Genomic DNA, 27,859 nt, shown 5'->3' with positions numbered 1-27,859 from the left:
GTGGTTCCCTGTAGAAGTTCCTCAACTTCCCACAAGGTCAAAGAACTCTCTACCTTTTGTGTTTATTCTATCCTTTGGGTAAGGTCTGTACTTTCCTGGTGGCTCAGACAGTAAAGCATCTGCCTACAATGCAGGAGACCCAGGTTCAATCCCTGGGTCGGGAAGATCTCCTGGAGAAGGAAATGGCAACCCACTCCAGTATTCTTGCCTGGAAAATCCCATGGACAGAGGAACCTGGTGGACTACAGTCCATGGGGTTGCAAAGAGTTGGACATGACTGAATGACTTCACTTTCACTTTGGGTAAGGTCTATGCAAATACTACTGGCTGCCTACCCAATAGCCAATCTTTCCTCCTTTCTCAAAAATAGTGTCTTCACAAATAAACTTGTTTACAAAACAGAAGCAGACCCACAGACTTCAAGTATGAATTTATGGTTACCCGGGGCTGGGGATAGGATCAGGGGAAGGGATTGTTAGCGAGTTTAGAATCAACATGTACATGCTGCTATATGTAAAATGGACAACCAACAGTGACCCACTGTATAGCACAGGGAGACCTGCTCCGTGTTATATAGCAGCCTGAATGGGAGAGGAGTCTAGAGGAGAATCGATACATGTATACACATGGCTGAAGCCCTTTGCGTGCACCTGAACCTATCACAACATTGTTAATTGGCTATTCTTGCGTGTTCACTTGCTCAGTCGTATCTGACTCTTTGCAACCCTATCGACTGTAGCCTGCCAGGCCATTCTGTCCATGGAACTTTCCATGCAAGCATATTGGAGTGGGTTGCCATTTCTTCCTCCAGGGAGTCTTCCTGACCCAGGGATTAAACCTGCATCTCCTGCACTAGCAAGTAGATTCTTTACCACGCAGCTATCCAGGAAGCCCCGGTCGGTCCTTGTTATTTATCTCTTTTATATATAGTACCTAGATACCTTTAGAATGAGGGGTAAGGACTTTCAGCTGCCCAGCTATCAGGGAAGAAAAGAAAGCTGGAGATTGAGTTCAGTCACATGGCCAATAACTAAATTCATCACGCCTAAAGTGAAATCCCAGTAGAGACCCTGTAAGTTCAGAGGAATTTCTGGAATGGTGAAAACACTGATGTGCTGGGAGTTTGACGCACCCAGTTCTATGAGGAGAAGGCATGGAAGTTCTGTGCTCCCTCTCAGACCTCACCCTATGCATATCCTTTATAATAAAACTGTAATAGTAAGTATAGTGCTTCCCTGAGTTCTGTGAGTCATTCAAGTGAACTATTGACTGCAGCCAGTGAACTAGAAGTATAGGTAGCCTGGGGAGCCCCTGAGACTTGTGGCTGACACCTGAAGTGAAAGCAACCCTGTGAAGAACTCTGTTCTCAATCTTTGGGCCTGTGCTAACTCTGGGTGGTTAGTATCAGGACTGAACTACAGTCCACTCAGCATTAGACCATTTGGAGTGGAAGCAGAATAGATGGCTGGAGCTGGTGCTGCCGACTTGGGTGATGAGGCAGTAGGTGAGATTTGGCAGAGCAGAAGATAGTAATCCCATTCTGGAGAGAATTGAGAAGCTTGTTTGATTGCATCTCTTCTAGTTTGGACAGAACGTTCCTTCCAGACAGCCTGTAGTAAGAACAGCTGCCCTAGGATCAAATGCCATCCTACTCTGGGTGTATTAGTTAGCTATTGCTACATAACAAATCACTACAAACTTAGCAACTAAGAACACACACACTGATTATCTCACAGTTTCTGTGTGTCAGGAGTCCTGGCATGTTTTTGGTCAGTCCTCTGATCAGGCCTCACAGGCTACAATTAAGGTATCATACGGACTAGGTTGTTATCTGAAAGCTCAACGAAGAAAGAATCAGTTTCCAAGTTCACTCAGGTTGTTCAGTTCAGTCGCTCAGTCCTGTCTGACTCTTTGCAACCCCATGAATCGCAGCACTCCAGGCCTCCCTGTCTGTCACAAACTCCCGGAGTTTACTCAAACTCATGCCCATTGAGTCGGTGATGCCATCCAACCATCTCATCCTCTGTCATCCCCTTCTCCTCCTGCCCTCAATCTTTCCCAGCATCAGGGTCTTTTCCAGTGAGTCAACTCTTCGCATCAGGTGGCCAAAGTACTGGAGTTTCAGCTTCAGCATCAGTCCTTCCAATGAACACCCAGGACTGATCTCCTTTAGGATGGACTGGTTGGACCTCCTTGCAGTCCAAGGGACTCTCAAGAGTCTTCTCCAACACCACAGTTCAAAAGCATCAATTTGCTGAAAGCGCTCAGCTTTCCTCACAGTCCAACTCTCACATCCATACATGACCACTGGAAAAACCATAGCCTTGAAGACAGACCTTTGTTGGCAAAGTAATGTCTCTGCCTTTTAATAAGCTATCCAGGTTGGTTATAAGTTTCCTTCCAAGGAGTAAGCGTCTTTTAATTTCATGGCTGCAATCACCATCTGCAGTGATTTTGGAGCCCCCCAAAATAAAGTCTGACACTGTTTCCACTGTTTCCCCATCTATTTGCTATGAAGTGATGGGACTGGATGCCATGATCTTAGTTTTCTGAATGTTGAGCTTTAAGCCAACTTTTTCACTCTCCTCTTTCACTTTCATCAAGAGGTTTTTTAGCTCATCTTCACTTTCTGCCATAAGGGTGGTGTCATCTGCATATCTGAGGTTATTGATATTTCTCCCAGCAATCTTGATTCCAGCTTGTGCTTCTTCCAGCCCAGCTTTTCTCATGATGTACTCTTCGTATAAGTTAAATAAGCAGGGTGACGATATACAGCCTTGACATACTCCTTTCCCAATTTGGAACCAGTCTGTTGTTTCATGTCCAGTTCTAACTGTTGCTTCCTGACCTGCATACAGGTTTCTCAAGAGGCAGGCCAAGTGGTCTGGTATTCCCATTTCTTTCAGAATTTTCCACAGTTTATTGTGATCCACACAGTCAAAGGTTTTGGCAGAGTCAATAAAGCAGAAATAGATGTTTTTCTGGAACTCTACTTTTTCAATGATCCAGTGGATGTTGGCAATTTGATCTCTGGTCCTTCTGCCTTTTCTAAAACAAGCTTGAATGGAAGTTCACAGTCCACATATTGCTGAAGCCTGGCTTGGAGAATTTTGAGCATTACTTTACTAGCATGTGAGATGAGTGCAATTGTGCGGTAGTTTGAGCATTCTTTGGGATTGCCTTTCTTAGGGATTGGGATGAAAACTGACCTCTTCCAGTCCTGTGGCCACTGCTGAGTTTTCCAAATTTGCTGGCATATTATGTGCAGTACTTTCACAGCATCATCTTTCAGGATTTGAAATAGCTCAACTGGAATTCTATCACATCCACTAGCTTTGTTCGTAGTGATGTTTTCTAAGGCCCACTTGACTTCACATTCCAGGATGTTTGGCTCTAGGTGAGTGATCACACCATTGTGATTATCTGGGTCATGAAGATCCTTTTTGTACAGTTCTTCTGTGTATTCTTGCCACCTCTTCTTAATATCTTCTGCTTCTGTTAGGTCCATACCATTTCTGTCCTCTATCGAACCCATCTTTGCATGAAATGTTCCCTTGGTATCTCTAATTTTCTTGAAGAGATCTCTAGTCTTTCCCATTCTGTTATTTTCCTCTATTTCTTTGCATTGATCACTGAGGAAGGCTTTCTTATCTCTCCTGGCTATTCTTTGGAACTCTGCATTCAAATGGGAATATCTTTCCTTTTCTCCTTTGCTTTTCACTTCTCTTCTTTTCACAGCTATTTGTAAGCCCTCCTCAGACAACCATTTTGCCTTTTTGCATTTCTTTTCCATGGGGATGGTCTTGATCCCTGTCTCCTATATAATGTCATGAACCTCAGTCCATAGTTCATCAGGCATTATGTCTATCAGATCTAGTCCCTTAAATCTATTTCTCACTGCCACTGTATATTCATAAGGGATTTGATTTAGGTCATACCTGAATGGTCTAGTGGTTTTCCCTACTTTCTTTAATTTAAGTCTGAATTTGGCAATAAGGAGTTCATGATCTGAGCCACAGTCAGCTCCAGGTCTTGTTTTTGCTAACTGTATAGAGCTTCTCCATCTTTGGCCCTGCAAAGAATATAATCAATCTGATTTCGGTGTTGACCATCTGGTGATGTCCATGTGTAGACTCTTCTCTTGTGTTGTTGGAAGAGGGTGTTTGCTGTGACCAGTGTGTTCTCTTGGCAAAACTCTATTAGCCTTTGTCCTGCTTCATTCTGTACTCCAAGGCCAAATTTGCCTGTAACTCCAGGTGTTTCTTGACTTCCTACTTTTGCATTCCAGTTCCCTGTAATGAAAAGGACATCTTTTTTGGGTGTTAGTTCTAAAAGGTCTTGTAGGTCTTCATAGAACCGTTCAACTTCAGCTTCTTCAGCATTACTGGTTGGGGCATAGGCTTGGATTACCGTGATATTGAATGGTTTGCCTTGGAAACGAACAGAGATCATTCTGTCATTTTTGAGATTGCATCCAAGTACTGCATTTCAGACTCTTTTGTTGACCATGATGGCTACTCCATTTCTTCTAAGGGTTCCTGCCCACAGTAGTAGGTATAATGGTCATCTGAGCTAAACTCATGTATTCCTGCCCATTTTAGTTCACTGATTCCTAGAATGTCGATATTCACTCTTGCCATCTCCTGTTTGACCACTTCCAATTTGCCTTGATTCATGGACCTAACATTCCAGGTTCCTATGTAATATTGCTCTTTACAGCATTGGACCTTGCTTCTATCACCAGTCACATCCACAACTGGGTGTTGTTTTTGCTTTGGCTCCATCCCTTCATTCTTTCTGGAGTTATTTCTCCACTGATCTCCAGTAGCATACTGGGCACCTACCAACTTGGGGAGTTCCTCTTTCACTATCCTATCATTTTGCCTTTTTATACTGTTCATGGGGTTCTCAAGGCAAGAATACTGAAGTGGTTTGCCATTCCCTACTCAGGTTGTTGGCAGAACTCATTTCCTTGATGTGTAGGACTGAGGGTCCAGCTTCTTGCAGGTCTTTGGGTGGAAGCCAGCCTCAACTGTTAGAGATTGCTTGTAGTCCCTACAGGCCACCCACAGTTCCTTGCCATATGAGCTGCATAGCTGCCTCCTCATGCCAGATATGAGAACCCCTAGACTGTCTTGCAGCAAGAGAGAGTTTTCTACAATGTAACATGGTCAATGAAGTGACCTTTGCCATATTTTATTTATTAGAAGAGTCACGGGTCCTGCCACATACAATGGAAAGACAAAAGGACATAAATACCAACAGTGGGATCATTAGAGGTCATCCTAGAGTCTGTCTGGGATTCCCCTGTGGCTCAGCTGGTAAAGAATCTACCTGCAGTGCAGGAGATCTGGGTTCCACTCCAGTACTCGGGCCTAGAGAATTCCATGGACTGTAGAGTCCATGGGGTCACAAAGAGTAGGACATGACTAAATGACTTTCACTTTCACTTCACTTTTAGAATCTGTCCACCATGTCACAATGGTTGTAAGTAAGCTCATATCCTTCACATCCTTCATGTGTGTAGCCTGGCAGGTTATAGTCCATGGGATCGCCAAGAGTTGGATACAATTTAGTGGTCAAATAACAAAAAAAAACCAAGAACAATGATAGTCTCATTTTTCAGATGAGTTAACTGGAAGGAACTATACTTTATTGGCTGGGATTGGGCCAAAGAGAGTCTCTAGACCTACAGGAACCAAAGAGTCAGTATCATCAGACCCCACAAGGCCGACTGAGAGCCAACGGGGTCAGTGGCAGAAGCTAAAGAGAGCTTCACCAATACTTGCAGACCAGAGGGTGCAGATGACCCACTGATATTTGACTGACCACCACAGAACAGTAGCACTGAGAATCTGCCTTCCTTGTTACCAGAGAACCACCCAGCAGATGTGGTGTCTGATGGTGTCTCTGTTCAATCCATCCAAACTATTTTCTTCAAGAACCCAAGATACTAATAAGCCCCTGCAGCTGGCAGGGGGTGCTTGAAGACCTGAAAAATGTGGAAGGTTCAACCTGGATGTGCAACACAGAGGCTGTCTTCAGCACACCAAGTTCAGTGAATGGAAATCTTAAACCCTAGCAACTCAACCAAGAGTGAAACATCTGTTTTCCTTCAAGTATCCATTATGTGAAGGACTAGAGACATAAGTGAATAAAGCAATAACTAATGAAAATCTGGATTTCATTCATGTACTATGGATGTGTTTGGAATTATAGTTAGCAAATATTTATTGAATCCTTCCTGTTGATGGGAGATACAAAGATGAATAATTTCTCTCTCTGCCTAATCCAGGAAGAAGACAGGGTAGATATATTAGTGTTATAATAGAGGTACTGAAGAAATATCTAAGGAAGTATCCCATAGTGTATGGGAAAGAGAGGAATTCCTTTCTTTCCACTTAGGCACTGTAAAATGGGCAGCACTCTGCTATATGCCACTGAAAGCTGGGGCCTGCAGAAGGCAAAGCTTGAGCAAAAGCTTGGAAGCCAAGCTGTGTGGAGAACAGGTGGAAATTATGGTTGAGACAGTACTCAACCATACGTGAGAGGTAGGAGGGACTAAACACAGGCTTTGAACTGGTTTAGGGTTTGGAATATTAATAGATTCTGAAGTCACAGGAACATCATAGATAGGAATAACAGATACAGAGGAATGCTTTAGAAAAAACTCTCCAGAGGACAGGTTGGGGGTAGGAAGAGATCTAAGTGGAGGCAACACTAGTAAGGTCCAGAAAGGAATTAATGAAATGTTGAGCCAAGTCTATGAACGCAACAGGAAAGGAAGTACAGAAATCCATAGGCTGACTCTGGAAGATGAAGAGTGGAAACCAACAAGAATAAAACCAAAGGTAGAAAGGGTGGACGGTGATGCCACTGCCATTAGCCAAACCCAGAAATCAGGAGGAGTACAAAGGTGAGGCAAATCAACAAAAGTGGCCAATATGTTAAGTCTCAGGGGTTTGTGAAACGTATTTGTAGAACTGTATCATGGGAGAGGCCACCACACCAATGAAACGGAGTCATTTTTGAAAATGATATTTGAAACTGTGAGGGTGCATTAAACTGGTCAGGAAGATGGCATAGCATTGAGAGATGGCTGGAGCCTTGGAGAATGTGGTACATGTGAGAAAGACAAGGCATAAAGGAGCTTAATAGAGACAGAAGTAGCATCAGGAAAGAGTGTGTTTCTGGAGACCAAAGGAGTTTATAGTTGATTTACAATGTTGTGTTAGTTTCAGGTGAACAGCAAGATGATTCAATTACACATATACATGTATCTATTCTTCAGTATTCTTTCCCCATAGGGAAGAATATTTTAAGGAGGAACTAATGTTGGTAAACTAGACAAGCTGAAAACTAAGTAAGGACCACTGGGTGAGGTGAGAGGGTCACTGGCAACTTAGGGGGAGCAGCCTGAGAAGGAGCGGCAGAGGCAGAATCAACTGCCTAAGGAGAGAGGAGGCTAAGGTATATCACATCAGTTACTCTTAGAAGAAATCTGAGAAGGGAAGAGAGTGAGAAACGAAAGTGGCTTGAGGAAGGAGAGGGATATTTTAGGTTCATTCTTGTAGCCACGAGCTACGCTCTTCCTAGCAAAAACAGCTGTACATGAAAGGAAGAAGGATGTGAGCCCTTTTTATTTAACACAAAACTCCAGACCTAAATTACCATCTGGGAAGGAAGGAGGGAGACATCATCTCTATTTATCAGACTCAGATTTTGCTTCGGCAGTTTTGACTAAGTCTTGTACAACCATATAAACGCCATCCCTCCACCCTAAACAAAACAACAAACCACCACCACTCCCTCCGCTTCTTCGCAATCTGGAAAAACCAAGCAGGTACAACGTGTCCGAGTCCTTCGCCTCTCCGAGCCGGCTTTAATCTGAGAGTGCTCAGCTCAGCTCTCTGGTGGGTCCGGCCAGATGAGCAGCTCCCGACGCGGAGTCCAGCGTAAACCCAACAGAGTCGCTCCAGTTTCGTGCATCTCATCCTCCCACGATGCTCAGGCTTCGCGGGCCATGGCCTCGGTGCGAACATCAATTACAGTCAGAAAACCCCTCGGCCCTGCCTGCAGCTCCTTCGGCCCAGTGTAGTCGGCCTCCATTACTCTTTTCCCGAGAGGCACCTCCCTCGAGAAAATGAAACCTGGTGCCATCAGCTGAAGCAAAAGGGTGGGACCTTTTTACTAGGCACACGGAAAAGGCAGAATCAACTCAAACAGCAAAGGGGTGTGCTACCCGGGCCGGGTCGCCAGGACGCCCCGCCCAGGCCCGCCCTCTAGGCATCAGGGACTACATTTCCCAGAGGCCTCAGCGGCCCCGAGGGGCTGGCCAGTCCGCTCTCTGCTCACACTGCGCGGTGACTGGCTTCCTCGGAGGAGGGCGGGGCCTAATCCAGCCAATGGGTGAGGGGCTCGTTACGGCGGCGGAAGCAGTGGCGCTGGGTTGAGGGGTGGGGGGCAGAGTGCTAGCGCCTCGGCGGCGGCGGCAGATCCCGGAGCCCGAGGACGTCGGCTCCACAGGCAGAGAGCACACGGAAGCAAGCTCGAAGTGGCGCGGCGGCCACTTGGCGCAGCACTCAGGTAATGGCGGGACGGGCGCCTGGGAGCGAAGGGGAGGGGAGGAGACGAGGGGGCGGGGCGGCCGAGCCGGGCTGCAGCGTCCGTCCCGCTGCGCGTCCCCGGGGAAGGGCAGCGGTGCCTCGTCTCCTGCGGCGTAGACCTGTGCTCTTTCGCGAGCTGAGCACGGCAGTTGGCCCGGCGGCAAAGGCCCGGTGTCCTGCGGCAAGGAAAGGAGAGGCGTCGGGAGGGCTGGGCTGATCCGGGCGTGGGGGCGTGGCGGGCGTGGGCCTTGGCGGGGAAGCTGAGAGGCCGGGGGAGCGCGGGCGGGCGGGCAGCCCAAGGAGTTTGGCTCCTGGAGCAGTTTAAAGTGACTCTCCACATCCGGGCCCTGCGCCCGCCGCTTTCAGACCCCGACCGAGGCGGGGCCTCCTACCTCCCCGCCCCTTTCGCCGGCAGCGCTTGTCTTCCTCTGCTATTGGCTCAGCCTCGAGGGCTTTGGGCTGCCCCGGCGAGGCTCGCGCCTGATTGGCTGGCAGTCGGCGGGAGGGTGGGGCGGGATCAGAGCTAGCAGACCGCGGTGGATTGGTCCGGGCGCTGGAGTGACGCGCCCGGCGTGGGGCCAATGGACAGGCGGGGGAGGTAGGGGCAGGTTCGGGGGAAGAGGACTGGAGCGGAGCGGTGGCCGGGTGGCCCGGGTGAGCGGGGCCAGAGGAGCTGGACAGCGGCGGGTCCGAGGCGCGCTGCGGCGCGAGCCCTCCCGGCGACCACGGAACCCAGCGCCGCCACCGAGATGGGTCCTTCGCGGCCCTCTCAGCCTGGCGAGGTGGAATCGGGAGGGAGGGGAGGGCGGCGGGCGGCGGCTACAGGTAAAGAGACGTACTGGTCCTGAGCTGCTCAGAATGCCTAACCCCCTCCCCGAAGAAGAAGTCTTAGAGACCCCATGTGTCTGGAGACCCATGTTCTCCGACCTCAGCTGTGGGGTTCTGGGTGGGGGTAGGATTGCGGGCGTATCGAGGATATCGGCAGAGCTTGGCTCCTGAGGGGCAAGTGAGGGTCGATTTTGGGGAAGGTGGTGAAGGTCTCCGTTCCCTCTGGCTCGGCGGCGGTCTGTGAAAGGGCGGGATGAAATCCGTCACTGAAGGCCTGTGCAGAAAAACATGAGAATTCCTTTTGGATCAGGTCTTGATGTGAGGCTTCTGATCCTTTCTTAGGACAGGGCATCTGCCTCCGATTCCTCCTTTGACACACCGATGACAGTTTTGTACACCTTGGTGTGAGGCTTGGCTTTCAAAGGCACAAGCCATTTGTCATGAAACTTTACAGAGAAATATACGTATTGTGTTAATACATGTCATGTGGCTGTTGCACATGATGTAGTGTCGACTTTTTCGTGTGGCAATTCACAAGTATTTGGGAGGGAGTCATAGTATCCCTCAGTATTACATAAAAGATTTTACCATTAATTGACCATACGTACATGGAAAACGTAAACAATTTAGACCATTTCTGCGCTGTATATTGAACACAAGTATTATTTTCGATAAATGATGCTGTATTTGCTTTCCTAAAGGAAGATACAGGTACTAAAAATGGTTTAATTTCTCATTATTGGTTCTAATCTCAGAATCCAGTAATAACCATGTGACTATGCACTGCAGGTGGAAATGAGTTCTCAACAGTTTCCTCGGTTAGGAACCCCTTCCACCGGACTAAGCCAGGCTCCTTCACAGATAGCCACCAGTGGTTCTGCGGGATTGATAAACCCGGCTGCAACAGGTGAGATGTGTGATATTTTTCTGCATTGCTTTCTGCTTTTAAAATAGTGCAGGTTTTCCAACTTAAAACTTAGCAAATTCTTGGTGGGGTTTTAGTAAATACTAGGTTATTGAATTTGAAGAAGGGATATATATTACAATTCTAATGTAAATAAGGCTTTTTTCCCGTCCTGTTTTAATCACTTGATTCACATGTGCCGAGTATAGGTGAAACTTAAAGCATGCTTATAAGATGTGCCGAGTATAGGTGAAACTTAAAGCATGCTTATAAGATACATTTTTTAAATGTATTAATGTGTTGTTATTTAACTAAGGCCCAGAAGTGATAATAATAGTGCCATGAGGGTGGGCCGAGGCATAGGAACTTATAGGAACTTGCCTTTTAGAAACTTACTGTTTAGGAAAAGAGATTTTTCTAAAATGTGTATGCGCACATATATGCAGCTTGGTTTTTAACTGAATGCTGTAGATCAGTGAGTGGCCTCAGTCGGTAATGATTCAGCTGGCCAGGGAGTGTTTGGCAATGTCTGGATACAGTTTTAGTTGTCACAGGTAGGGGGTGCTGTTGGTATCTGATATTTATTTAAGAGTCCAGGGATGATGCTGGATATCCTACATTATGCAGGACAGACCTCCCCACCCCCAACAAAGTTTTCAGTCTAATCAGCAGTGCTGAAGTTGAGTTACTCCTTCAAATAATCTGTATGTTATACATATCAAGTAAAAAGTATTATTACTTCTGTATTGGCAAAGTGAAATAAAGTATTCCTTTCTTTACTGCCTGATTTCTGTGTTCCTTATCACGGTATTCCTCCTACTTAACAGTAGCTGCTGACGTTTTCTGAGTAAGCGATAAGTTCCCAATTTTCTTGACCTTGGGGCTTTACATAGTCTGGTTTTTGTGCTTTTTTGTTTTTTGTGTTTTGTGGGGTTTTTTTGGCTACAATCTTTCTTCTTCCTCTCCACACTTATTTATCTGGATAGTCTTTGTTCTTTCTTGAGGTTTCATCTCAGATGTCACTTTTTGGGAAGTCTTTACTGACTCCATTATGCATAGCAGTTCAGGGTAGGACCTCCTCCTAGAAAGAAAGCCAGGACTTATCTGTCCATATTCCTTTGCATGTGCTATTCTTGCTACAGTGTAGACATCAACAAATGCTTACAGAGCGGCCTCAGGTTCTTTTCTCTTTAACAAATATTTTTGACAGTGTTTTCTCTGGTATAAATTCACAGAGGAATTTTTTCCTTTTTTTTGCCTAGTTGTGTGGCTTGCACGATCTTAGTTCCCAACCAGCAATTTAACCTGGGTCATGGCAGTGAATACACTAAGTCCTAACCACTGGACTGCCAGGAAATTCCCACACCAGAATAATTTAAAGGAGCATAGCTGAAGAGAATATTTTTGAACATCGATTTGTAAGAATTATACTGCTCATTAAGAAGGGTATCAGTTAGCAATAATTGCCCTCAGATTTTGTTGAGATTGAAATCATTGACTTAAGCCAAAAATTTCTGTAATTTTACTTCCGAAACGTGTCTCTTTTTTCCTTCAGTTGGTCTAAGGAAAAAAAAAAGTTTTCCTTACGTGGTTAGATGTCTTTCTGTATTTCATGTTGCATCTATTGAAAGAAGTAATTTGGGATCCTAAGCATGTCAGGATTTTAAGTACATCTTCACAGTTCAAAAGTAATGAACTAGTAATGAACAGTGAAATTTTTAAAATGTCATTTACAGTGACATTAAAAAAACCTAAAAAATACTTAGGAATAAATTAACATAATATGTGTATGACCTGGGGTTAGAAAACTATGTGAAACATTGCTGAGAGGAATTAATGATCTAGGTAAATGAAAAGATCTGTCATGTTTATAGATTGGAAAACTCAGTATTTTCCTTTACCCAAAGGGACCTGTAGATTCATATAAATCCTAATCAAATTCACTTCAGGTACTTTTCTAAAAACTGACAGCTGAATCTAAAATTTATGTAGAAACCAAAGGACCTAGAATAGCCAAAGCAATTTGGACAAAAAAGAAGAAAGTTGCCTTTTATCTGCTGCCTTACTTCAAGACTTGGTATAAAGCTGTACTAATGAAGACATTGTTAAATTGGTATAAATCACTGGATCATTGGAACTAACTAGAGGATCCAGAAATAAACCACAATGGTTTATTAACCACATAATGGTTAATTGATTTTTGATAAAACTACATAAAGAGTTCAATAGGGTATTGACAAAATAGTATTAGAACACTATAATATTCATATGAGTAAAAAATGAACCTTGCCCTCTGTGTCCACCATGCATATAAATTAACTCAATGTGTAATTGTGAACCTAAATATAAAACTTAAAATTTGTAAAAGAAAACATAGAAGAAACTACTTGTTACTTTGGAGTAAGTAAAAATTGCTTAGGGCACAAAAAATGCTGATTATAAAGGAGACAACTAATTCGTTGTACTAAAATGACTGCTCTGCAAAAGACATCATTAAGTAAAATAAAAAGGCAAGCCAGCAAATGAGAGAGGACATTTGTGATAGATGTATCAACAGAGGACTTACATCCCGAATATGTTAAAAAAAAAAGACAAACAGCCGGTTTGGTTTTTTTTAATGAGCAAAATATTTGAATAGACACTTAATCAAAGATGCTGTAAAAAAGCCAGGTAAACACATTAAGAAAATTAAACTGTATTAATCCCAGGGCAGTGCAAATTACAAACAATAGTAAGAAACTACTGTACACCCACCAGAATGACTAAAAAAGACTGATGATACCAAGTTTTGACATGTTTGTGGAGCAAGTAGAACCCATACATTGGTGGGAATGGGGAAAACAGTTTGATACAGTGGCTTAAAAAATTAAACAAGAGCTTACCATACAACCCAGCAATCTTATTCGTAGGTATTTACCCAAGATAAATGAAATTGTGTGTCACACATACAATGACTTCCTCAGTGGTTCATAGAAACCTTATTCATGATAGCCAAACACTGGAAAGAACCCAGATTTTATCAACTGGTGACTGGATGAGCAAAGTTTGGTTTAATCCATACAGAATTATACTCAATAATAAAAAGAAGCAAACTAGCATTGCATGTAATAAAATGGAGGAGCATCAGAAGCATTTTATTGAGAGAAAGAAGCCAGACGGAAAGGATCACTTATTGTATTGTGAAATTCCAGAAAAGACCAAACAATAGTGATAGAATGCAGATCAGTGGTTTCTAAGAAGTAGGGATGGGAGAGGAGGGAATTGACTGCAAAGGGTCATGAATGAAGTTGTTAGAATAATAGACAATGTTCTATGTCATGATTGTGTTGTGATTACAATACTGAATATGTTTATGTACATTTAATTTTATAGAACAAAATAGTAAACTTTATATGTAAATTATACCTCAGTAAGGCCGATTGATTAAAAAAGATCTAGAGATATGAACATTTATTTCTCTTTGTGAAATATGACCTGTGATCATATAAAAAGAGCTTCAGCATTACTAGTCACCAGGGAAATGTTAATTAAAACCACAATATGATACCTAATACACACCCACTAGAAGGTCTGCATATCAGGAATTGGTGAGGATGAGGAGCAACTGGACCACTAATACGATGCTGGTGGAAACATAAGATGAGTCAACCACTTTTGAAAGTAATTTGACAGTTTCAGATTAAGTTTACTATTTGACCTAACCAACCTGCCAATTTGTTGGTGAATGTGTGCTAAATCGCTTCAGTTGTGTCTGACTCTTTGCGACCCTATAGACTGTAGTCTGCCAGGCTCCTCTGTCCATGGGATTTCCCAGGCATGAATACTAGGGTGGGTTGCCATGCCTTTCTCTGGCCCTTGTCTCTTACATCTCCTCCATTGGCAGCTGGGTTCTTTACCACTAGTGCTACCAGATGTTGGTGAGAATGTTAAAAAAACAAACAAACATTGAATTCTCTTAGAATAGCTGTTTTATTGTATGCAAATTATACCTCAATAAAGTGATTTTAAAAATCAAAATTTTAAAAAACTTGAATGAGCTAGGAGAAAAATCAATATATAACAAAATATAAGATATACTTTCGTCTTTTCTCTGAGCACATTTTTCCAAGAAAAAAATTTCTAATTTTTTCCTGAGCAGGTCATCGAACAAAGAGTGCATGTGGTTATCTATTTCATAGTCGTTGATAATAGCAGAAATTTGAAAATAACTTAAAAGCTCATCTGTGATATAATGGTTTAAAAAAATATAGTACAACTATGCAGTGGAATTCCATTTAGCCCTTTTAAAATGATACAGTATATATCTATTATTCAGTGATTTCTCTCTTCGGTATATATATGTATTTAATAGAGATGATATGAATGTTCACCAAAAGATGTACATGAATATTCCTAGCACTCCTATTCATAAATAGTGAAAGAAGTGAAACTTAACTGCCTGCTGGCAGTAAGATGGATAATTTGTGATTTATTCAAGAATTGGCATACTGTACTGAGGGTGAAAGATCTGCAGCTGCATCGAGTAACATGGATGAAGCCTCATGCCTGTAAGTGAGAGAGGCAGGACGCAGCCTGGTGCATTTGGCATAAGTGTGTTCATGTAGAGCTCAGAACTGAGATAGCAGTACCCTGCAGTGTTAGAAGTTAGCGTAGTGAGTATCATTGGGAGGAGCAGTGCCTGGATTCAGGCTGAACGGAGGGTTTCTGGGGAGCCAGTAGTATTCTGCTGCTTGATCTAGGTGCTGGTAGCTCAAGTGTATTCAGTTTTTGAAAGTTCACTAAGCTATAAAATTAACGTTTGTGCACTTGTTTTATGAAGGTTATAGTTAAATAAGGACTTCCTCGGCAGCCCAGTGCCTAAGATCTGTTTTCCACTACAGGGTTCACGGGTTCAGTCGCTGCTTAGGGAACTAACATCCCACATGCCGTGTGGCACACCAAAAATAAATAAAAACCTACCTAAAATTAAAGAGCCGAGAAGTGTCTGAGGTTTTACCAAAATAGTAACTTGGTGCTTTTGGGGGAGACTTTGGGAGCAGTTTTACTTTCTGTATAGTTTTCCAAATAATTTAAAAAAAATTTTTAAGTGTAATCTTTATATTCAGAAAAATAGCATCTTTTTAGGAAAATGGTAGTGCAAATTAATATTTTCACAGTCTCTCCTCTTTCATTTGCATCAGTTCCTTAATTTTTTTTTTTAACTTTTAAATACGTTACAAGCTCTCTTGGTCCAAAATTCCAAAAGAAAAAGAGTACACACTAAAAAATATCTCTCCTCCCTGTCCCCCTCACCGCTTTCTTTCCCTTCAGGCAACCAAGGTGATTTGGAGATACGTTATCACTGTTCAAATAGAAATGTGTTTATGTTTGTGTGTATTTTATTTTTTCTCTGTGCTATACCTGGCTATTTGCATGTATCTTTTTCATAATAGATATTATACGTTTTTTCCACGAGAGTACCTAAAACATTTTCCTGCTTTATTCTTATATTTGCATGCTAGTCTAGAGTGTGAGTATGCGATAAGTCCACTGTTGATGGACTTGTAGGTTTTTTCAATTCCTTTCCTGGTATAAAAATGTTGAAACAAATAACTTATACCTAACTCATTTTATACATATGCTCTGTATCTTAAGATACGTCCCTACAAGTGGAGTTGTTGAATCTCAAAGAGTACATGCATTGTAGTAACAATAGAGCTTTACTTGTTCACTCTGTAGGGATATGGACTGAGAAATTTGTTTTGAAATATTGTATGTTCTTAGACTTAAGAACTAAAGTAATCTTTTTAATATTAAGTTTTTATAACTTTTTAAATAAATATTTTAAATGAAACTGTCTTAGGTCTTGTATCACAGGTTCAGCTACTTGAGCTCACTGTTTTTCCTTCATGTCTTCACTAGTCAATGATGAACCGAGTCGAGACGCTGAAGTCGCTGCCCGGGAGCACGTGGGTTCCAGCAGCTCCTTGCAGTCCCGTGAAGAGAAGCAGGAGCCTGTTGTGGTAAGGCCCTACCCGCAGGTGCAGATGTTGTCTACACACCATGCTGTCGCCTCGGGCACACCTGTCACAGTGGCAGCCCCACCAGCACATCTGACGCCAGCAGTGCCACTATCATTTTCGGAGGGACTGATGAAGGTAATGGAGAGGCTTAAAATGTCACACTGAACCGCAGCTAAAGACTGGCTAGTATTTCTGACAGTGCTCACAAAGTCAGGCTAGATCCTGGGATCGTAGGTTTCTCTTGTTGACCCATCAGTCCAGCTCCTGTCTGTAACTCAAGAGTTTCGCTCTTCTGCAGTACCTGGTCCTGTGCCGCTGGGCAGTTGGCATCACAGGATCTTTTCCAGTATCCATATTGACATAGATTTCATTCAAAAGTTGTGGGCGTACTAGTGTAGCTTTTATCTTGGAGTGGCATTCTTCTCCAAGATTTTATTTGCTAATTTGGGGATACCTGAGAGCATCGCCTTGTGTATATTACCTTGTGGATATGTTTTAGTTACTGGAAGTTTTGTTTACTTCCACCCAGACTTAGGGAGGCAGCATAGTATAGAAGAAAGAATGTGGGCTATGAGGCATACAGATCTGGGCTTTATTCCTGTTCCTCGTTTTTACTGTCTGTGTGGCTTTGAGCAAGGAACTTAGCCTTGCTTTGTATGTTTGTACATCTGTAAAATGGAAATGGTAGTACTTCAATGGAAAGGCTGTGATGCTAAGAGAGAAAATATACAAGGCTTCTGGCATCTTTCCTGGCATTCTCCAGGTTTGATTTGTGTACGTATATAGAATGAAATGCATCACTAGTAAAAAGCGATTGATATGTTTCGTGTGGTTTTCTGTTTGCAGCCGCCCCCGAAGCCCACCATGCCTAGCCGTCCCATTGCTCCTGCTCCACCTTCTACCTTGTCACTCCCCCCCAAGGTTCCCGGGCAGGTTACCGTTACCATGGAGAGTAGCATCCCTCAAGCTTCAGCCATTCCTGTGGCAACAATCAGTGGACAACAGGTTTTTTTCCTCTTAATTTGCTGATTTTCAAACTGAGATGCCAAACTGTTGATCATTATTTATTGAATGCCAGCAGTACGTTAGGCACTGGACTAAATTAAAAAAATAACTAGTCACAGTATTTGCAAGGGGTCAAGAGTAGAGTTGACAGAGAGGGATGGCATAGGGAGTAAGACCAACACACATAGTGGTCTTGTCATTTAGCCAATATGTATTGAGGATCTGCTGTGTGCAAGGCTTCACCCACAGTGTGAGAAACAAACCTAGATAAGACAGCCCATGACTTTGAGCTCAGAATCCAGTTGTGCTTGGTTTATAGGTACAGAACTCTAGTGGGTTAAGAGCAGCCTCACAGTAGGAGTGCTTCTCTAGGTTATTCTCTGGGCAGAGTAATGTGTATCTTTTGGGCAACTGGCAGGTTCCCTCGGCAGCCTACCAGTCGTGAACATTTATTTTAAAGTCTCATATTTAGCTTCATTTTTTTAAATTGTAATCCTCCTCCATAATATGTGTTTTATTTCTTTAAATATTTTAAATTACTTACCAGTGAAAACTGAATCTCAGAACTTCTCCTTAAAGTTTACAAGAAAAAAATTGGTGTTCCAAAAAGATGCACTGTGGTTTTTTTCATTTTGTCATACTGCTGAATACTCCCAGAAGTGTTGAAACGTCCACCTGAGAAGCACTGGCGTCAGGGTTGGGCGAGTGTGAGGAAAGGACACTGAGGGGTGAGCTGAAGAATTCGCAGGGGGACGCCCATTGGATATTGACTAAATTTACTTGGAAATCCTGGCCGGCATAAAGAATGCGTGAATGTAGTGGCATGCGAAGGAAATAGTGAGAGTAAGAAGAAGTAAGCTGTTGGCCAAGATAAGAGAAAACAAGGGTGAGAGACTACTGAAAATGTGGGTGTCTGCAGGGATTCAGTCACATGTGTCATCAGTGACAGGGATGTAGCAATAGCTAGACCCAAGGCAGCTGATGGGTCCTCCCTGTCACCACGTGCCTGCTGGCACAGGTCATCGTGCAATATGCTGTATAAAGAAAGTGAAATGTCCTGTCCCTTGGGGTGCTCACTATCTATAAGGAACAATCCAGCCTACATTGAGAGGCAACTGGCTTCCTAGAAGCAGTGCCTAAGCACTTATGGCTAAAACCAGACACTTGGAAATAACATTCTATCCTATTTTTTGAAGGGACATCCCAGTAACCTGCATCACATCATGACCACAAATGTACAGATGTCTATCATCCGCAGCAATGCTCCTGGGCCCCCTCTTCACATTGGAGCTTCTCATTTACCTCGAGGTAAGGCTGTGTGTTTTGTTCAAACTCTTGAAATGCAATGACAGGTATACATTTGGTAAAAGATACAGTAACACAAAGCATATCCAGAATGAGCTTTTTGAAGCTGCAGGACAGGAAAAATAAACTTAGATAAATGCACATTTTTAGCATGGCCTAATAGTTGCTTTGGAGAAGGAAATGGCAACCCACTCCAGTATTCTTGCCTGGAAAATCCCATGGACAGAGGAGCCTGGTAGGCTACAGTCCATGGGGTCACAAAGAGTTGGACACGACTGAGCGACTTCACTTCACTAATAGTGGCTTATTATAGTTGTAATAACAAGTATGTGTCTGTGTGTAAACTTAAAGCAATTCAGATTTTTAGTATGATCTAAAAATTGTCCTTTAGTAATGAGGAGCTCCTAAAAGCTATGGTAATCTAAACATGGTCTTCATTTTTAATAAATAACTCACAAATGTTAATACTGGCATTTTTGAAGTTTAGTGGAAATGGTTACTCAAATGTCTTTGTTCATATGGCAATAAGCTGAATTTGTTCTTAAAATTACATTCTAATAGTTTGTACAGTATTAAGTTTAGTCAGAGTTTTCAACTACTTGGTCAGAAATTGTCACCTCCTGTGAGAGGATAAAATTATTTTGGCAAAAGTGCGGTATGAGATGATCTCTCCTCACATGCCTTAGTGGTTCTCAGAATAAGGTTCAGACCCTGCGGGGGAGTCTGGTGAGGTCGAAACTGACACCCGTGCCCTTTCCTCGGTGCTAACGTGGGCACTGACGGCGCAAGGCAGTGGTGGTTCAGGTGCGCGCAGCTCTGGTGGTTACTGCTGAAGCCTGGGCCTGAGTCAGGGTAGCGGCACTCTGTGTGCTTCACTGCTGTACACTTGTAGTTACAGACAGCCAGCCAGTTTCATTAAAGAGCATCCTTAAAGAAGCAATACGGATGATTAATCTCAGTCTCAGCCCTTGAGTGCATGTTTTCTTAATTTCTTAATTTCCTATGTGATGAAATGGGAAAGACACATGAAACACTCAAGCTAAATACTGACATACTGAGCTTATAGGGAATATAATTGCAGCTGTTTAAATTGTGAGCCCAGAAGCCACACTAATGAAAACATGCTCTTTTTCCAGGTGCAGCTGCTGCTGCAGTGATGTCCAGTTCTAAAGTGACCACGGTCCTGAGACCCACTTCGCAGCTGCCAAACGCCGCTGCGGCTCAGCCGGCAGTGCAGCACATCATCCACCAGCCCATCCAGGCACGCCGGGGCCGCGGGCGGGCAGCCAGCAAGTGCTAGGGGCCTGCTCCGAGCTATTCGGTCTGCTGGGCGCTGCCTGAGTTCCTAAACCTTAAGGGACTTTCGGTCTAGTTGCCAGGATGTAGAGAAGGCTGAATTATATACAGTGTCATGTGGTCTGCTATGAGAGTTTAGGAGAGAGGTAGGGAGGCCAGGCCTTTTGTTGGGGTGGGTGTGGCAGTGGGATTCAGGGAAGTGAAGAGGGAGTGAAGGGAGCAGCGTTCTGAACAAGGCAAGAAAGCTGGCGGTTGGTTGTACACAGTGTGGAGTAAACACTAGTTAGAATTAAGTAATTCTAGTTTGGAAAGGGATATGTGAACCTGTAAACATTTTAAGCACCTTTTTATGCACATATGTATGTGTTTTGAAGAAGACGGTCCATGCTTTTCCACTTTTTTCAAGGAAATCTGTGGCCTCAGTACCACTGAAGTATACCATATTACTGTGTGGTACCATGTCTCTAAATTTGAAACTCTAAGACAGAGTGTAAACTTGATTTTCTACATGGTAGAGAGCTACTGCATTTTTTAAATACAGCGGTATATGATCAAAGAAGTATCTCTGAAAATCTAATCTGGCTGAACTATATACAGAACATGGAAGTTCAGTGCCTTTAGGGGCAAGGCTGGTAGCGTGTGTGAAGCAGCTTTAAGATAATACGGGAAAAAAAAAAAAAGATAATACGGGAAAGTGCTGATTAGAAGGCTGGGTAAGCTGTACCTAGCCTAGAGCTTTCACATTGAAACAAGATCTTGCTGGCTAATAAGACACTTTCGGAGACTAGATTAGGGCCCCAGAAGATAACGTTAGGAAGGACTGGAGAAAGAAGAGAACCAAGGTAAGGAGCTCACTCTTGAGGGAGACGGTACAGCAGACCTAGTGTGAGATGGCAGACTGTAGGAGCAGTGCGGTGGGCACAGGTCTGCAGGTGAGGACAGAGCAAGAATGGGCAGAGTGTGCGCAGTTACCTGCGTGTGTCAGGATTGGGAAAGACGGACTGCTGTAGAGCTGAGATGATGGAGGAACTGACTGCAGACAAGCCCGGGCAGCCCGGTGTGGAATTAGTTTGCAGGTGAAGATCTGACACACGGACGTAGGAGTAAGGGAAGTATATCCACACGAAACCGTCTGGGGCCCTGCATCTTCCTCGGGTAAAGAATGCTGTTTCCAGGTATTCACTTTTTTAGCATGAGAGCCAGCAGTTCCATCCAGTTCTGTGAAGGATTGTATAGTCACGAAAAGTGTCTGCTCTCAGACCAGCAACAGATCTGTGGTAACTAGAGCTGAAGGGTTAGCTTCCAGTTTGTACTAATAGTAGGACAGAATTTTGAATCTGGTCATATTTGAAAAGGAGGGACGTGTGTACTGTCCAGTCAGAATTGGGTTTTTTGGACAATTCTGACTCTTCGCCTTCTAACAACCTATCTAAAAAAGAGTTCCTTAATGGGAATGGTTAGAGTTTACTTTCATTTGGATATAAACATACTTATTTAGAGGCCCAGGTTTCACATTATACTTGTAGTGTCTAGCATACTTTATTTCGCTTTTTAAGTGAAATATTTTTTTTTTCTCTTCTCTTGGTAGTCTCGCCCACCTGTGACCACCTCTAACACCATCCCTCCGGCGGTGGTAGCAACCGTGTCAGCCACCAGAGCACAGTCTCCAGTCATCACTACGACAGCAGCCCATGCCACTGATTCCACACTTAGGTATGTTTGGGGATCTGAGGATCAGCCATCTGGTCATCTTCCCATCTCATCTCCTCTTTTCCTTCTTTCATTCCCTCATTCGACTCAATATTTTTTGAGTGATTTTTTTTTTAATGAACCATGTAGTGTTCTACATACTGAGGTTAAAGCCATGAACAACTAAAAAGAGATTCCTGCCCTCATAGAGTTTCTCTTTCTGAAACTATGACTGGAGACATGCAATTGAAAAAATACGTTTTTTTAGGTGGCAGAGAGTGCTTTGGGGAAAAATTAGGTAAGGCAAATGGGATTTGGAGTGACAGGTAGGCAGTGCAGGGGCCTTACTATTTAATATAAGGTAATCAGGGAGGGCTTTGTTGATAAGGATACATTTGAACAGAAAATGGAAAGATATGGTAAATGAGCCCTCTGGGTGTCTGGGATAAGAATGTTCTAGGCAGTGGGAACAGTAAAAGCAAAGGCCCTAAGACAGGAGTGTGTTTAAAGGGAAGCCTTAGCTGAGTTTGGAGGAAAGCATCACTGTAATCTGAATTAGCTGGATCAGCCTGGTTGCTGGAGAGAGCAGGCTGCAAGGAGGCCAAGTTAGAAACATTGTTTATAAGGGGATGGCAGGGATCCCGAGAGAGAAGCGTTGGAGGTGAGAAGACATAGTGAGATTCTGAATAGAATTTTGCAGGTAGTCAAGAGGGTTTCTGAGGAATTAATGTATGGGGTTATGGGAGAATGAGAACAGTTAGGATTATGCCAGCACTGGTTGGTTTTACATCTGGGAGAGTGGAATTGCCTTAACTTGAGATGAGGAACAATGTGAGGAGTAGGTTTGGGGCAGGAATTCCAGATTTTGATTTGGGGCATTTTAAGGTTGTGCTGACTTCTGAGCCCCCCAAGTGGAGATGTTGAGAAAGGTTAATACATGAATCTGGGTCCATGGATGATAAAATTTAGGAAGAAAGCATGGATGAGGAAGAAGTTTTTCAGAGAGAAAATGGCTCCCAGTTGAGAGGTCTGTTGAGGGAGGCAGTGTTATCGAGGGAAAACAAAAATTCATTAGGGCAGGAAGATAGTGGATATATTCACAGAAGAGGTTGAGGATGTAGGCGATTTCGCTAAAGACTGATTGTGAGTCCAGAGGGTATAGCGGAAAGATTGAATGTTTGAAAAATGAAGGTAGTACAATTGATTTACAAGCCATACAGGGAAAGAGTCTGGTCAGTGAGGGATGGTTACCAGTGCTTTTTGTGAATGACTCAGTAGGAATAAAGACACGATGTTATTTGTCCTTACAGCCTTCACCATTAGTTTGCTTGGAGGGCCATGGGGGAAGGCAGTGGGGTGAATCTTCCCGGAGCGTGCAGAATTCTAGTGGTCTTTCCTGATTCTTGCCATTGCTTTTGTGGGTACCAGGGAAGGGGCTTTTGGCAGTGTAAACAAAAAGTGATTCGCTGAACAAAAGAAGGGGTAGTGGACGTGTAGAGCAGAGCTGTCAAGAACTAGAGACCATCTGTAAGACTTGTCTATCGGTTGCAAACAGTCTGAGATGCCTTTTTGGTTTCTTCCTTGTTTGACCAAGTAAATGAAAAGCAGGCAAGGGAAAGAAAGCAGATTTTAGAGAGAAGGTTGAGTTTTGGGATACTGAGTTTATCTGTGAAATAATCAACTGGCTGTGGCAACAGGTTATTGAAGAGATGTCTTTGCCTGAGATACAGGATTTTGATGTCATTAACACAGGCTGTAGTTGAAGCTTTAGGTAACTGAGTCTGTCCAGGGGGAATAAATATAATGAGAAGAGGGCCTGGAATAGAACTCTGAAGAAGTAACACTTAAATGCAGAAAAGTGCCTAGGACTTAACTTTAACCACTAGCTCTGTCATTTACTAGTTGTGTCATTTACTAGTGACTTGTGTGTTAGTCACTTAGTCTTGTCTGACTCTTTGTGACCCCATGGACCATAGCCCACCAGGCTCCTCTGTCCATGGGATTCTCCAGGCAAGAATACTGGAGTGGATTGCCATTTCCTTCTCCATGTGTAACCTTAGGCAAGTTTTAAAATTAATCTAATCCATAGTCCCCTCTTCAATAAAATGAAGACACTTTACTTTTTGGTGACAGACTATATTTTTTGAGGTACAAAGAGATATAACTGCCCACCATAAAACAGACTATGTGTTATTCATGTTAACTTTATAGTACCTTTTAAAAATTAATACATTCAGATGGTGTGATGAAATTCACAGGGTATAAATGTGTATACAATAAAAACTAGGGTTAGATTTTTTCTTTAAACTATGTTGAATTATCTGTCTTTTTCAATGTATTGTGTTTTTACTTAAAAAATGGAAGTTGAACTTTGTCAAATGTATTTTCAGCATATAACACTATCTCTTGACTCATAAAACAAATATTTGTTGTGTACCCCCTCTGTACTCCAGGCATTAGAAATGCACTAGGGAGTTAAACAGACATAAACTGTAATAATCAAATTATTTTTTTCTGTTTAAATGATCCATAACTATGATAAATTTCTGATGTCTCAGTTCAGTTCAGTCCCTCAGTCGTGTCCGACTCTGTGCGACCCCATGAACTGCAGCACTCCAGGCCTCCCTGTCCATCACCAGCTCCCGGAGTTTATCCAAACTCATGTCTATCGAGTCGATGATGCATCCAACCATCTCATTCTCTGTCGTCCCCTTCTCCTCCTGCCCCCAATCCCTCCCAGCATCAGGGTCTTTTCCAATGAGTCAACTCTTTGCATGAGGTGGCCAAAGTACTGGAGTTTCAGCTTCAGCATCAGTCCCTCCAGTGAACACCCAGGACTGATCTCCTTTAGGATGGATTGGTTGGATCTCCTTGCAGTCCAAGGGACTCTCAAGAGTCTTCTCCAACACCACAGTTCAAAAGCATCAATTCTTCTGGGCTCAGCTTTCTTTATAGTCCAACTCTCACATCGATACATGACTACTGGAAAAACCATAGCCTTGACTAGATGGACCTTTGTTGGCAAACTAATGTCTCTGCTTTTTAATATGCTATCTAGGTTGGTCATACTTTCCTTCCAAGGAGTAAGCATCTTTTAATTTCATGGCTGCAATCACCATCTACAGTGATTTTGGAGCCCCCCAAAATAAAGTCTGACACTGTTTCCCCATCTATTTCCCATGAAGTGATGGGACCAGATGCCATGATCTTAGTTTTCTGAATGTTGAGCTTTAAGCCAACTTTTTTACTCTCCTCTTTCACTTTCATCAAGAGGCTTTTTAGTTCCTCTTCACTTTCTGCCATAAGGGTGGTGTCATCTGCATATCTGAGGTTATTGATATTTCTCCCGGTAATCTTGATTCCAGCTTATGCTTCTTCCAGCCCAGCGTTTCTCACGATGTACTCTGCACATAAGTGAAATAAGCAGGGTGACAATATACAGCCTTGACGTACTCCTTTTCCTATTTGGAACCAGTCTGTTGTTCCATGTTGTTCCATGTTCCATGTCCAGTTCTAACTGTTGGTTCCTGACCTGCATACAGATTTCTCAGGAGGCAGGTCAGGTGGCCTGGTATTCCCATCTTTTTCAGAATTTTTCACTGTTTATTGTGATCCACACAGTCAGAGGCTTTGGCATAGCCAATAAAGCAGAAATAGATGTTTTTCTGAAACTCCATTGCTTTTTCAATTATCCAGCAGATGTTGGCAATTTGATCTCCGGTTCCTCTGCCGTTTGTAAAACCAATTCTAATGTCTAATTCCCTTTAAATTCTAGAGATGGATGGTGGACTTCCCTGGTGGTCCAGTGTTAAAACTTCATCTTGCCATGCAGGGGATGCACGTTTGAGCCCTGGTCAGGAAACTAGGATCCTACATGCCTCAGAGCCGCTAAGCCTGTACGCCACAACTATTGAGCCTGTGTGCCATAACTAGGCAATGAAAGATCCACATGACACAATGAAGGTCCCAGGTGCCACAGCTAAGACCCGGTGCAGCCAAATAAATATTTAAATTCTAAAGACAGAAAGTTTAAACAGGCCAATTTCCATAGAAAAAAATAGAAAATTTCAAAGCACTATCTCGCAGAAAATCACCTGTCCCAGATGATTTCATTGAATTCTACTGCACTCTAAAAGATCCAATAAACCAAAAATAATTAAATTAGTTCAAGAACTGGAAAAAGAAAGGAAATTTCCAAAGAAATTTAAGTGGTATGTCTTCTTCTGTTAAATAAATTCAGTCCTGTCTACTAGTTCGTTGATCATTTTTTGGTTGTTCTTCATCACTTACTTGAATAAAATTTATTCTCTCTCAGCAAGGGCTTATAGATGCAATATTTTGAATTTTCACATGCTCTAAATTGTTTCCCAGATATCCTTATACTTAAAAAATAGTTTGGCTGATAAGAACTTTTTTGGTTCCTGTGTTATTTTTTCTTTTAAGTTTTATTTATTTGTTTATTCATTTTGGCTGTACTGGGTCTTCATTGCTACACGTGGACTTTCTCTAGTTGGGGTGCACAGGCTTCTCACTGCTGTGGGTTTTCTTGTTGCAGAGCATAGACTTTGGAGCATTCAGGCTTCAGTACTTATAGCTCATGGGCTCTAGAGTGTGAGCTCAGTAGTTGTGGCATATACGTATCAGTTTGTTCTGGAACATGATGTACCTTTTTAATCTGCACCATAACACTATATTTATGAAAGTTTTCATGAGTTGTATCTTTTTATATTTATTCAATTTTGATCTATTTTTTGGGGTGGGGAGGAACATCCAATGATGTGCTTGTTGGATCTTTTTGCATGACTTCCTTGTCTAACCCTTTTAAACTATTTTTTTCCTCTCTTGATTTTGCTTACTTTTCTCATGATTTTTCTGTCCCTTACCAAACTTTCAGCATTGTGTCAAGTTCTACTACTAATTTTGCCTTCATCCCTGAAACAGCGGAATGTTGTTTTCTGGTTCTCTCTTGAGTGCTGCCCTTTTATTTTGTCTTCTTTTGTTGTCTTGTCATCACTACCAGTGAGCTCTTAGGTCTTTACTTTGCATTTTCATGTCATAGAAGCAGGTATGTCATTAAGTTTCTTAATTCATGGCACAATTTCCATCTGCTTGGTGAGAACATTTACAGTGGACATCCTCATTTCTGTACACCTTTTTTCTTGCACCATCTTTAAATAGATACTTTGCTAGTTCTTTTCTGAATCCTAATCTTTGAATGAATTTACTCTGGACCAACCAACCGTCTGTAGTTGGTTCTTACAGACTGAGCTCTATACTGGGTTAGAAGTTTTCCTGAAGACTCAGGATGCTGTTTTGAGGGGTTTTGGCCATTACTTCTCTCTTGCCAATGAAAATGCACTGCTGAAAATGGCAGTTTCTCTCTTCCTGAGTTTCACCACACAGTTTCCCTGCGGAGCTTATCTGTATCTGTGTAATTCCTAGTTCATGCCTTGCCTCTTGAATCTTGAAACTGGTCAGGGTCCAAGTATTTAATGTCATCTCCCACTGTTACAAACCATTTTGGTTTACTGAGTCAGAGTATGCTCCTCACTTTGAAGAAGTATACTGGATCTTATCTCTTAAATTCAGTTTGTAAAGTTATTCACTAATATCCCACCAGGTCTGATTTTAAATCATTTTGAGAGAGGATTCCTATGGTGAAACCATTGCTTAGTTTGGATACATGAGATCCCAGTCACATCACCCTTACAGCTTAAATTTTCTTGTTTTCTTCCTCCTAATCTATATTCACATGGCTCCAAAAGCATAAAAAGGTGTCCAGCAAGGAGTCACCCCCCTGTCCCCCATCTGCTACACTCCTGTGCTCTCCCTTTGCCTTGGTAAAGTCACATGCTGATAGCTTTTGGGGCATCGTTCTAGTGTTTCAGAACTGCAGTCGAACTCAAATACAATTCTTAACTTATCCTTTTACCCCCAAAATTGTATAATTCATGGATTCCTAAGCTGCTCTCTTACTACAGCTTGCTGCATGTGAGTCTCATAATTCAGATATCCCTCTTTGGGTTTTTTTTTAATATATATAACAACATGTATTGAAAGTTTTCCATTTCAGTATGTGGAATTCCATTGTTCTTTTAACTTAGGTCATTATACATGTATACAAGAAATCTGTAGGATAAATTCCCAAAAGTGATCACAAGGTGAATGTGATTATAATTTTGATACCTGTTGTCTTAATCTCCCTCCTTAGGGTTTGTACCAAT

The 27,859-nt window shown here is 42.7% G+C and overlaps 1 protein-coding gene across 8 annotated transcripts in view; it reads left to right on the top strand.

Annotated features, from left to right (window-relative positions):
* Positions 1-8,484: 8,484 nt before the first annotated feature.
* Positions 8,485-27,859, top strand: part of SAP130 (Sin3A associated protein 130) — a 74,426-nt gene continuing 55,051 nt past the window's right edge. For 2 of the 8 annotated variants that reach the window (XM_020886325.2, XM_020886324.2), the window contains exons 1-7: positions 8,485-8,586; positions 10,224-10,341; positions 16,240-16,475; positions 17,187-17,345; positions 18,542-18,653; positions 19,787-19,911; positions 21,535-21,659. In XM_020886325.2, coding sequence (XP_020741984.1) covers positions 10,230-10,341; positions 16,240-16,475; positions 17,187-17,345; positions 18,542-18,653; positions 19,787-19,911; positions 21,535-21,659 — 869 coding nt within the window. In that variant the 5' untranslated portion in view covers positions 8,485-8,586; positions 10,224-10,229. Of the gene's footprint in view, positions 8,587-9,212; positions 9,261-10,223; positions 10,342-16,239; positions 16,476-17,186; positions 17,346-18,541; positions 18,654-19,786; positions 19,912-21,534; positions 21,660-27,859 lie in introns of those variants that run through there. The other 6 variants (XM_020886323.2, XM_020886322.2, XM_070463966.1 and 3 more) reach the window with 5 other exon arrangements.

The sequence above is a fragment of the Odocoileus virginianus genome, unplaced genomic scaffold (genome assembly GCF_023699985.2).
Source record: "Odocoileus virginianus isolate 20LAN1187 ecotype Illinois unplaced genomic scaffold, Ovbor_1.2 Unplaced_Contig_10, whole genome shotgun sequence".
Taxonomy (NCBI): domain Eukaryota; kingdom Metazoa; phylum Chordata; class Mammalia; order Artiodactyla; family Cervidae; genus Odocoileus; species Odocoileus virginianus.
The sequence above is the reverse complement of the archived record's forward strand: the minus strand, read 5'-3'. Positions and strand labels throughout refer to the sequence as shown.